Raw genomic sequence first — 13,088 nt, 5'->3', positions numbered from 1 at the left:
ACATACGCTCGTGACCGCATTTATTTTTCCCAGTGTACATGATTGTTGTCTCTATCAAATACCATCGTCCCGAGGCTGCTTGTAGTTAAAACAAACAGTTCAAATTTTACAAAATTCATATCGGGGAAACTCCTAGTGGAACACCGTTATCCACATAAATGCCAGAACTAAAAACTACACAGCACGAATTGGGAAATTCTTATTGGCAAAATGTTAGAGCGTCTTACGTGCGACACTCTCGAATCATACAATCATAGTAGCTTATACTTTGATAAGCTTTTGTGTAGCAGAGAATTTAATCCCAACATAAATGCAAGAACTGAAATCTGCATTGACCGTATTGCGAAATGTAGTGTAATGCAATGTAGGCCAAGTGAACATTGGTTACGAACGCTATCTCCAAGAACGAATACAGTATGAGCTATCGAGTGTATTGAATAGTGTCATATACTTGGATGCCGAATCGGAGCAGCGCGGGCTCTTGTATTGCAATGGTTTGGTGGCGGTCGTAATTTCCTAGTGCATACCCTTAAGCATATACGGTATCCTCATAAGACAAACCGTCCGTTCAATCCATGAAAATCAAATAAAGTCAAATTACGGCCACGGAAATAATTTGTTACGCTGTTACACCCCTAGCATCAGAGTGCAAATAGGTCTACACGCAAACAGAACTACACCACTGGGATATATCTCGATAAAAATTGTTGTATTTGGCTCGTTTTCGTCCATCGGGATGGCTGTGAAAGCAGAATTTGTTTCTAGAAAGTGCATGGACTAATTTGCCCCCGGATTGTTTTTGTTTGTGGTATTCATGGTGTTTGTCGATTACAATGGTCATTTACACCAGGCCCATAATCCTTATTTTTAATTAGCTGCCGATTTGTAGCACGGCTCACTTCTAGGCTTTTTAAGACACCGCTTACACCAGGGGCCGGCAACCTTTTGTGTGCAGCGTGCCAAGATGTCAAATTATTACCAGCTTGTGTGCCAAACATTCAAACTATTAATATTCAACGTTTCAAGCAAGGAATACCACCAACCATCTTAATGCAACTGGCAACGGCATTCGTTACGCCAATGATTCTTGAATTATTGGTCGCGAAGGGAACAAATTTCGGTCGCTACCGCACCCGACCTATCGCTTACTACATGTACGTAATATTTACATAATTTATTTTCAGTCGCGCAATGATCGATCTTATGTGGTTGAATTTTGAATTGATCGTATCTAAGTTCACTGTGTTCGGTACCATATCCAATAAGTAACAGGCCAATCAGTGTCGTTACGATGATATGGCTCGACGATGATGAAAAATTTGCCAATCCCCGTACCATTAAAGTTGGTTTGGTGTCACATTAAGGTTGGTCTGACACTAGATTTGTCTGCAAACGTCGCGGTAAAGCGGTAAAGATTGTCTGGACAGTGGACATATCAATGTCGAACGTTTTGGCCAGCATGAGGGGGTTATTTTTTTCAAGCTTCTATCGCCGCCAATAGTTTTGGCAACGCATACACCGCACGGGAGTCTTATGGTCGCATGTTGTCCGAAACATTGCGTCTAGGTCGTGTCTTCTATAGCGTGAAAATACCCAACGCCGGAATGCTGGTTCTCATACTAGTTGCACTCCCGTAGGCTGTGCACGTGTACAGTACAGTAAGCACTCCTAGAATGAAGCATCCGAACGGTTTCATGTGATATTCGGTTGACGTTCTTTCATAACTGCTAATACGGTTGACTCATTTCTGTACATTACACATATTTTTAAAAACCATTTTCTATATACACATAAATTTATTTATTGGGGGTTCCCACCTTATAATCAAAGTATCAGGTTCCAATAAATCGCGCGAAACGCGGAAAAAAATTCAAGATAAGTAAAATCTGCCCTTAAAGACTCTGTTTAATTTGATTCACGAAATAATTTTCAATCGCCTAGGAGCTTTGTACATTTTGAAAACTTCTGTTTTACTTTTTTTGCAAAAACATTGTCTCAATATGTCGTTCGCGTGAAATCATTTGGCGTCCCATGAAAAATCATCTCGCGTGCCACAAGTGGCACGCGTGCCGTGGTTTGCCGACCCCTGGCTTACGCAGATGATATGGTGAGGAGGAGCCTAGATAAACCTTGGACACTTAGGAATTCGGCAGTCGACCTCGGTCGGATTCGAACCCGCAGCTATGGATTATTTATACCACTATGCTATCTCGCCGCTTGCCCCCGGGTGAAAATCTGGTAAATACATACCATTTTCCACCTACTTATTTACGGCGTACGTTTTAAATGAGACAATGCTAACAGTCTGGTAGACCTATTTGCATACCAGAAAGTATATGTACTGCACACTGTACAGCTACTTGCACAAGATGACAGAACTAATCTTGCAATGCATACGGACATAGGGTAATATATAACGGCAACCTCGATAACGCTATTGTTTTTCTCGTGCGTTTCGTCTCGAGACGCCGGATTAGGAGCGCGCATGCAGCATAATTTCGTAGTCCTCTTTAAGTATAGTCGATTTACGAACAGCATCGTAGCCACATCCCATTGTCAGACGCCTTATCTTCTGAATAATTCACGGTAAGGCTACTTGGGTTTAGTTCCATACACGCATATAGGTACGCACGATTTTTTTGTGTATTGTATTGTATGTTATGTCTACAAGGCCAGTAGATGTTGTTGTTGCAATCGGCATGACAGGCTCTGTCGCCGGAGCAATACTTATTCACCAAAACGAAGTGTCGAGCCAAAAGTAATTTTTATCGGAATTAGTACAATTATAAGGTACGTACAGTCGTACAATCACAATGTCGCACCATGATCTCTTTATACGCGAAAATGAATGAGGTGTGCCACTTGATAAAACGGTAATATTTTTACTGGACGTCTACAAACGCCAGCCTTCAGTTCAAACAAACCGAAATTTCATCTATGTTTACCTTGCCGCATACCAAAAAGAACCCAGCAGCTGTACCCAAGAAGTCTAAGAAATTTTAACAACACAGCCCTCGCCTTGAACCAACCCCGCGAGCCAACGTGTACCGATGGTTTGGAAAATGGCCACTTTTCCACCCCTAATTTTCTGGGACATTGCGTAGTCATTTATTTTATGTGCACCATATATTCGTGGGGTCAGGACATTTTAAAAATGCCCCCCCCCCCCCACACACACGGAAATAAATTTACATATCCTTCCGACATTCCGTTCAGGCTACCCCTATATGACTCCATATCCACTTTTTGAAAAGTGCTGAAATCTACAATCTTATATAAAGACCTTTAGGCCTATATATAATAGCAACAATTGAACATGGCCGGATATAGCACATCATTGCGGCCTAACTTATTATCTACGTCATGACGTTGGATATTGGGGCGATAAGGCCAACAATCACTACAATGATTTCCTTAATATGCAATCTTTTGAATTGTGAGATCGATTCTGATTTCAATAGCGCACTCGTTTCGCATAGCATCTGCACAGGCCGGTAAGCTGAAGATGACCGACGGCAAAGATCGAACATAAAAGATCTCGCTTCGTAAATATCCCCATTACTTGTGTCAATTTCGCGTATTTCCACTAACAATGGCGACGAATTGAAAGAAAACACATTTGAAGCTAATAGGTTTCGTACTACAAATTGAAATTTCAGTCACAAACACGTCGTTGAGTGACTTTATTGAATATCATGTCACATGAGCGAAGCAATTCATATTCTCAATTTGAGTTCAACATGCAGTGTCACATTATTAGCACAAGTGCGACAAGGATTGTGTAATATAAGCTACAAATAGAAATTGGAGTCCGCACGCGAACATATCGAATAGTGTACATTAGCATTTGTATTAAGGTGTCGCACTTTTATGGTGGCAATAGAACATTGCTTTGCTGTGAATGAATATGAAGTGCACCCACCACAACTGAAACTGGATCAATTAGATTCAAAAACAGCTAATCACAATTGAGCAATTACACAGCATGCGATATGGGACATTTTTATTGTACCGCCTATCCTATATCCACTCATCGACCAACAACTTTTCCCCATTTTTATACTCAGCAAATTAAAATCTCATATCATAACGTATGTCATATCGCACTTGACATTGCGCAGTTCTCGAGAGTCGAAAATGGCAAATGTGTCTCAGTCAGCTGAACTCCAACAAGTTATTTTATTTCCGGTTGATTTGCACTCATTGACGGGAACATCTTGCCGCCATAGTATGGCTTTCAGACGACCTATTGATGGTACGTTCAATTGAAATGTCGAAACTCTGTGACGGAATAGTTACGGTTCACCATACCTTCAGACAAAATTTTGTATTATTTGTGATGTTCCAAAGTTTTTGTGAACTAGGCAATACCTTTACATATTTCGGAATTGGTGGTACGCGTTGGCCCCAATTAGCTCGATGGTGTTGGAAGTACATACATACAAACAGATACATTGTAGGCTAACATCCACCAGCTAAATTTCGAGATTAGTCGAATCACAGTCAGGTTATACAGCAATCGTCCGTTTGCATAAAAGCACTAAAAGACACTTGTCAACATCACATCCATGTAGTAGTAACGAGTATACTATTTTATTGTACTTGCTACATGACAAAATAGCGATAACCGACGAATACCTTAATCTCTTAATCGAGGTTTTCCCAAATTGGGCTTTGCGTAACAAATTTATGATTACTGATAAATAATATTCGCGTCGGCCATGTATTGTATTTTTTGTAAAAGTGAATTTTCGACCACGTGGCGGCACTTTGGTTTACTTGTGTAGGGTATGCTGGGTTCCACACTATCGCACGAGAATGATATAGATTACGGCAAACACGTCATGAACCCAGGTCACTTTTTACACAACTGATTGTTATTATACAGCAAATCGCAATGATTACAGTAAATTCACTATTACACCAGAGAAAACTACTCAAATTAAAGAATACTCATTAAGCAGCTTGCATCTGGATAATGCCATGAATATTTCAAGCACGTCAGCATTGTTGACTGTTGAACATCGCATTGGATGATCACCGCGTGTGTAGTTTTTATCAAGTCACGGCTTGAACATTGTTGAAATCATAATTGATATCGTTGTTTGTGGTATTCAAATTCAAGATATTTTTCGACTGCAATGGCAATTTACACCAGGCCGATTTTATCTTTATTTTGATTCCCTATCTGCCAACTTAACGGATATCTAAAGGCATGTGCCATTCGCTGCCTATCCTTTCTAGAACCGTGTGGACTGTGGGACGCATTTAACATCATTCTCATGACATCGCCCCACGCAATATCAAAGCAACAATTAATCGCTAATGGTTTAATTTGAGTATGATAACACGCCGACACTAAGGATATTGTTATAATCCTTCGTGCCACATCATATCGCGAGATATATGTTTACTTACCAGTAAAATTTGATCGCATGTGTCCACGGGCAAAGTAGAATTGTCGACGATGCTTGAATTTTGAGTTGAAAAGCTGTCACCGCTAATCAAGTTCGATATTGTGGAAAGTGCGGATACGGGTGAATCTGATTCGGAAGCATTGCTGAATGTTGATGACGGGGAATTCGCGACGTAGGCGAGTAGAAATTCGCTGCTTGTGGTTTCCAATAAACCCATCCGTGTTGAATAGATTTATTCTCAGATGTTTCACATGAATCGTCCGCGAACACGAAATGCCTTGGCCGAGCTTTGTTTGGAAGCAAATGCGCCCAAGATGAAATCGATTTTTGATGAATCGTAGATATAAATTATATTTTCTGAAATTGGCGTGAAATGTACGATTTATGTGGGATTGTAAAAACGCCACCGTTACCTAACAATTTGAATGGTTAGATAGCATGTACCTTTTGCTTACATGAATGTTATTTTCTGGAGCTCGCAACAGGCTGCGTGTGCTGTGACATAGGCTACTTACCACGTAGCCTCATACCTATAGCTAACATACATCAGTCTCCTCTCTTCATATATCGCCAAAGACATTCCAGTAGTATGGAGGCTGTCGTATCTCACACATCCCTCTCGTGAAATATTGAAATTTACTGCCATTGTGCCTCGCGTTCACTAAACTAACTAACTGCTTGACCTTGTCGATGCCAATTAGATTTTGCTCGACTAGACGATGAAGCTCTGTTTCGCTTAGTCTTCGAATCTATACAGCGATTGTTGCGAAAAGTATGGAGAAAGGTCGCCAGACAGGCGATGCATTGGCAAACAAAGCCGAATGCGGACGGATCGAATATATATCGTCTTAAATGCATGGAGAAATATACAGAGTCTTGAGTAAATTTGTAACGTAGTCCTATCTAGGCGGCATTTCCTATAGTGCAGTAACGCCAGGCGAACGTTTTGAATCGAGAGAAATGTTCCGAAGCCAGAACCTCATAGCATGTGAATGTGAAAAATGAAGCAAAAACGCTACGGCCAGAACCTGCAGGATGACTTCTCTTTCGTCTGAACGCCAAAGTTGGCTTACTTGTCTTGTATGTTGCTTTATAAATGTAAATACGAGTCGCCCAAGGTTTGTGGACTGGAATAGGAGCGTACTCGTGTTACCAAATATAGCTTTTACGAAATAGCAGCACATTGGGAGTGGGACACATAGAACAAATTACTATCGATCGGATCACCACGTTAAATTAACCTCAGGCAGCTGCTTGCACTCGGCAGTCGCTCGCGACACGTTTACAATGCATAGATAAATCGAAATCACCTGTCACTCGAGAAACGTAGGCTTATTTGAATCAATACGACGGGAAATTTATTATTCCTGATCTACATGTGATATGCGGTACAACAATTATCCAGTGTCTCGAATAGCGCAGATGAGCCAACAAATCTTGTCTTGTCACACCTGTGCTAACCTATTGAATCACTAATTTTTGCAAGTGGTTGAATACATGGCGTATTTGCAATTCACGACCCACGTATATCTTGACTTCGATGTTCATTCGATGCTGAAGTTTTAACCGCAGATTGGTTTTATTAGGATGTTGCCGAATCGGAAAGAATGAAATATCGACATGATTACCAGACATAGCGACAGTGATCAACGATAATATATTATAGCAGGCTAGCCCGGAGAATATCGTATGGAATGTGTGTTCAGCAGAGATATCTCTAGATCAGTCATATACTTGCATTCGCATACATCATGCATAAATCATATAGGTCATATCACCTGATTGATGACTATTCCTTGTAAATAGTCCACATTTGTATGACGCCGTTAGCCAACCAAATAAATTAGGGCTCTGTGTCACGGGATATAGGAATATCCTGTGGGCCACACTCAGCCACAGTCACGATAATATTGTAGATTGTAGGGCTGTGGCTCTTGTTTACCCTAGGTGGGCTCACTGATGGCGATGGAAGCATTTGAGGTGGGCCACAGAACTATTTTGAAAATCTTGAAGTTGCTAAAAGTCTTATTTTGAACTGTCTTTTTATTCGGGCAATTATGTATTCACATTTCCAAATTGATATAACGTAAAACTAGTAGCAACAACGAATTGAAATCCTGAAATTCTTACATTCACAAGTTTACTGGCAATTTTCTCCACCAGGTTACTTGTCATTATGACGCCACAAAGAAAGCATCATCTTATGTTTCCACACTTTGGGCCACGAATTATTTTCAAAACGGAAACTCTGTTATGACCATGAGAAGGCTGAGATCCTATGGAAGCTCAACTTTAACCAACGATTATAGGGCTCGTATACGATGTTGACAGATGTCCACGAAACGTCGCATTAGGACTTCTGGGTGCCATAAATAGGTAGCATGACCTCACAACAAAACAATATCAGTAACGGGTGCATCGCCGTTATCGGAAGGCCATGACATTGCTCCCGAAGAGAAGCAGAGCAATGCACATTATGCCGATACAATATCCACCCAATTAGGTCGATATATGAGCTCAATATAGCGACGACTTCAGGCGATGGCTAAGTAAGGCAAGCCAGTAAAAGATGCCACTTCTGCAATCGCAAAATAAGCGGATGACGTGATGACTTGTGCCGATAGAAATCCGTATGAATATGCCGGAAATCGTGAGCTGTTTCAGTACATGCACCTTACTCAACAAACAATGAAGACTGGAACTTTTAAAGTTGACGTCTTCTGCTACAGTTCATCAGCCGGGGCCTACGATACGATACGAATATCGTATGCCCCGGTCCAGCTTTTACCACAATACCAAGTTCCTCGTAAACCGTGCTCATTATATCGACCATTTATAAATCTTTAGAGGCTTGGCGTGTACAGTACAGAATAATGGTAAGAGACTTTTTCATTAATGTGATGTCCAGATCGATAACAAGGACTATGAAAACAGTTGCTTTAAAGTCGAACCATTCTTTCGAATCCAGTGTATTTTGCAGAATACACATGTAGTATTTCAGTATTTTGACGCTCGCCTAATCTAAATGCTACTCTTTCCTTTGGCTCGGCTGATCTTTTCATGTCGACTAAAATTGTACGCCAACGAGAAACACCGATCGTGTAAGTGACTTCACACAAGCAAACCATAGAAATCAAAGACGGAGCAACACATATAAGGTGAATGCGTCGGCTGCAGATCAGATTGTGTACAGTGTACAGTACATTGTACAATGTACAAGCTATGTCGATGATTACACTTGCTAATTACGAATCCACAAACTAATTAGAAATTCAGCACATTCAGAATGATGAAATGCACAGTCTCATTTCATCTACTATTAGCATGACACCGGAAACCGTGCAATATAATGGAAGCGTCAGTGAAATACGCCATATACACTATACACTATAATACAGCCTTCTTGAAGAAAAATGCGTAGTGCGGAAATCACTTTGTCACCATTTAACGAGCCTATCGGAATGCTCGAAGTATAGCACCCAATCATTCAGTACAGTTTCGTCGTGATTCTATGCCAACACCCGATCCTGTATTGCGTATACGTGTAGATTACCCACATGTACGGATCACACATTAAAATGTCGCGTGATATACTATATAAAAAACGCTCTCAATGACTGGTCATATCTCCAAAAAATATCTTCCGTGAATATCAAAGCCCAAGTTTATATATCAGTTCCACTGCGTTCATTGCCCCGAATATTTCAATGACTTCTTTACCTCGAAAGCAAAAGCGCACAAGTACGACACACACGCGTCTGCGTCGTCCAATTATCATATATGAAAAGACCATCATCGCTCTATCAAATATGCCAGACTTGACGTGTGGAGCAGTATACCGCCGGCTATCCGACAGTCGACGAGCATGTCCAGTTGTCCACGTTCAAATAGAAATATAAGCAATTTCTACTAAATCAGTGGTTCCCAACCGGTTGCGAATTACCCACTGGTGGGGAATTCAGGAATTTCAGGTAGGGGTCTGTGGGTCTCAACTTTACCATTATCAAAGTCTGTCCAAAGTTTATTAGAGGAAGCATTTTTTCGGGGTGGAGTCAAGGTAGCGGGGAATGATGACTCGGAATACATCAGAGGTGGGGAATGAGAGGGAAAAGGTTCGGAACCACTGTACTAAATGAATACTAGTCCGTAGGGATGGTGTGAACGTGAGCTTCACGTTCGCGTTCTGTGTGTGAACCTCAGAGATTTAGAGTTTCACGTTCACAAACGAACCTTGGAAGGTTCTGCACTCTGAACCTATTCACATTTTACAATTTTCACTTCATTAAAACATCATTGGTTGAAATTCATTGTTGCACTTAAACTGAGGGCCACTCTATGCATGGCGCTGGCAACATGAAAGAATCAACACTTAACGAGCATGCACCTTGACAATCTCAAAACTTTTACTTGTATTGTTATTAAAGTTTGCTCGAACTATCAAGTTTTCCGTTTGTGAATATTTAGTGACTATCTGCTGTGAGCTTGACCCGCAATCACACAACTTCAAGAGCGAAATACACTACATGTAGTCAGCGAATGATGCTTATCCAACCAATCAATGAAATTGATATCGTTGTCTGATGTAGAAAATCCAGCAGGCGTACGGGGTCAGAGTCAATATTGACTTCAAATGTTTATTGTATCACAAAAACCAAATCCGTGCGATTCGGGTGTTGGCTACTACTGTATAACTTCCTAATGTCGTAATATCGGCAGCAAGTATGGAAACCCGTTTTACAGTCTGCTCAATATCAACGTAGCAATACTCGGACGCCGAATACATTGTCCGGTCTGGCCTGCATCGTTAAGCCGTAAGTTTATATTCCCTTGGATGGGCGGAAGATATTGATTTTATGGGATTATTATATCCTTTGATACATTTGACGACATTTAAAACGTCAATATGTACTTCAGCATTGTGGCATTATGCGGCCCAAGTCGTCACTATAGGTAAAGTATCGTGTACCTCAGGGGTGTCAAACATACGGCCCGCCAGACCATTTCATCCGACCCGCGAAGCTATTTTGAAAAATGGCTGTATTATCCAGCACATTTCCTACAAATGTTGAGATTTTTTGTACGACATAATAATATATTATCATCAAATAATCTCTCAAGATAGCAAATGTCGAATATGTTCATTAGTTCATAGGCCACGTTATAACCATCCGACAGGGGTGTTGTGGTTTCACTCTAGTCACCATCAGCCGTCATTTACTGCCAATTCCGAGAAGGCAGAAAAATACACACGCAATTCTCAGTTTTACGGAAATATGGACTAAAAAGTAGTTATTCACAGAAGTGAAATCGCCATAGTGGGAAGCTGGTATATGCAGGTTACATGAAGAATATAATTGTTACACAAAAATATAATTCAAATATCTGTGGACGCACTCCCAATTTCGCTTATGACTCAACAACTCCTTTGCATACGGAAAAACCAGAATCGTGATATAATTAATGAACCAGCTTTAATATATCTAATATTCCCCAAACCGCATATACACATGAGGTATATCGTCCCCAAAGCTACTCTTTTAGCAGTTTATATTACCGTATTTAACCTGCCACAATCTTAATTTTGCTAATTATATTGTTCGCTAATAAAGGTGTTGCTACAGTAGAACCCTATGATCCGTTATAATGTAATATATTATTGCGTATAGGCTTAATAATAATTGAGTATTCAAGCAAAAAACAAGGGTAAGAAATTTCAATCATTTGAATGGTCCGGCCCGCGAGCGATCAGATGGTTTGAATCCGGCCTGCGACGCAATTTGAGTTTGACACCCCTGGTGTGCCTGTACATTAATTTAGGGCATTTAGGCTATCACTTCACTGAAATGTAGGGTTGTAATTATCAATATGACATCACGTGACGTCATGAGGGTCACGTTCGCGTTCACACATAACGTTTCAAAAAGGTTCGCGTTCACATGAACCTGAACGTTTCAGAGGTGCACACCATCTCTCCGTACTCAAGATTATACCAGACAACAACCTGACTTATCGATCTCGCCTTATATGACATATGTCACCGCATTTTTGTCGCTTACTTTTCTATATTATCTTCTTTTACTTTTCATTCAGCGTGCATGCCTTCTCTTTACATCGCCTATAGGCCAAGGTGGGTGTCTGATTTCAAAGACTACTCAAAGCCGTTTCGACACCTTCCTTCGACACACATCTTTTCATTGTATCGCAATTTTTGTGGTGTATTGAACTGATAAAATTGTTAATAAACCGAACCGAGTTTTTTTCTAAAATTTATGTCTAATTTTATTTTTTTACTGATACAAACATCTACATGGTAAATCTCCCACGGTTTCGCTTACTTAAATTTGCTTTCATCCCATTACACACACACACCATCTTTCGATGTAAAGTGACATCTGGGGATTTTCAGTATGGGAATAATCGGCTGATTGAGTAATTATTCAATAGGCCTACACCGACCGGTGACGTGGTGATTAAAAATGATACTAAAATCCATCAGTGGGGATCGATATTGGAGATCTTACAAGATGTAAGGTGCAGGTATTGTGCAAATGAATGATTTGATATTTACGATATTTGCTGCTGGCATAACCAGACGAATACATATTGGGAAATCCCTATTTATTGATAGTAATTGGCAGTATTGACACGGTGAAATAATATTTACATTGTATGTAGCCTATATATGTATGTGAGTATTTAATTATTTCCTCACAAACTCATTTCCTTTCATAGTGATTAACATCTCAAAGCATCGGGATTGTCCGACATCATATATGAAACGGCAGGAGGCGTTGAAACCAAATATAGTAAAGAAATGAGAATGCGTGTGACTACGGCTACGCGATGATCTCGAAGAGTTGCACAAGTAACGAGGGTGAGAACGGGGGACGCGAGGTGAACGAGGAGGATGCTGGAAAGTGAAGACATGGTTTACTTATGAGATATTACCCATGTAAACAACATCATTTTATATACACATGCACTCACTGACGGACTCCCGTAGACCTTTACCTTAGCAACAATTTCGGTATTCAGTCTTCGCACTTTTACGAGTAGACGTAACAGGCAGGGCTGTGGAGCGGGTAAATTTTACCACCGACTCCTACTCCACACATTTTCAATATGCCGACTCAAACTCCAACTCATGAGTCTTCAAACGTACCGACTCCGGTTCCGACTCCGGCCCCAACCCCGACTCCGACAGTATTACCAATTTACCTCGAAAACTATATGCGATCAGTGACGTTTAAATGACTATCATATATCCACTAAACATATGCATGCATACATATGATTAACGATGGCATGCAAAATGGTTTGATTGCGGCACAACTCGAATCATTCACTATGCAATTAACATGAAAGAATGCCTTTCTAAATATATTTCCTTTTTCATATTTTATAAGTTTTTATAATATGGACTCTCTAATATCCTAATATGTATGAATCATTCAAGTATGACATATATCCCATCCGGCATAATTAAAATATGAATAAAACAATCGAAGTGTAGCTCTTGTTTACGAGTCAGCAATTAATACCGACATAGATGTAACTTACTAATTTTCTCATTACAGACCTTACTGATTACAAGCACACACACTCTCACTACTAATAAACATTTGTCAGAAACGAAATTTTGGAAGTCGGGAAATAGCATATGTCTAGTCT

General features: G+C 40.3%; 1 protein-coding gene across 2 annotated transcripts in view; it reads right to left on the bottom strand.

The window, feature by feature from the left end:
* The window catches only part of LOC145456953 (gonadotropin-releasing hormone receptor-like), a 126,418-nt gene that overhangs the window by 35,949 nt on the left and 77,381 nt on the right, over positions 1-13,088 (bottom strand). Inside the window, exon 2 of one of the 2 annotated variants that reach the window (XM_080335103.1) lies at positions 5,419-5,774. In XM_080335103.1, coding sequence (XP_080191229.1) covers positions 5,419-5,634 — 216 coding nt within the window. In that variant the 5' untranslated portion in view covers positions 5,635-5,774. Of the gene's footprint in view, positions 1-5,418; positions 8,484-13,088 lie in introns of those variants that run through there. The other variant, XM_080335102.1, reaches the window with a different exon arrangement.

Source organism: Botryllus schlosseri, chromosome 15 (genome assembly GCF_051294905.1).
Source record: "Botryllus schlosseri isolate E-star chromosome 15, Bs_hap1, whole genome shotgun sequence".
In the NCBI taxonomy this organism is placed as follows: domain Eukaryota; kingdom Metazoa; phylum Chordata; class Ascidiacea; order Stolidobranchia; family Styelidae; genus Botryllus; species Botryllus schlosseri.
Note: the sequence above shows the minus strand (reverse complement) of the source record. Positions and strands in the feature narration are given on the sequence as shown.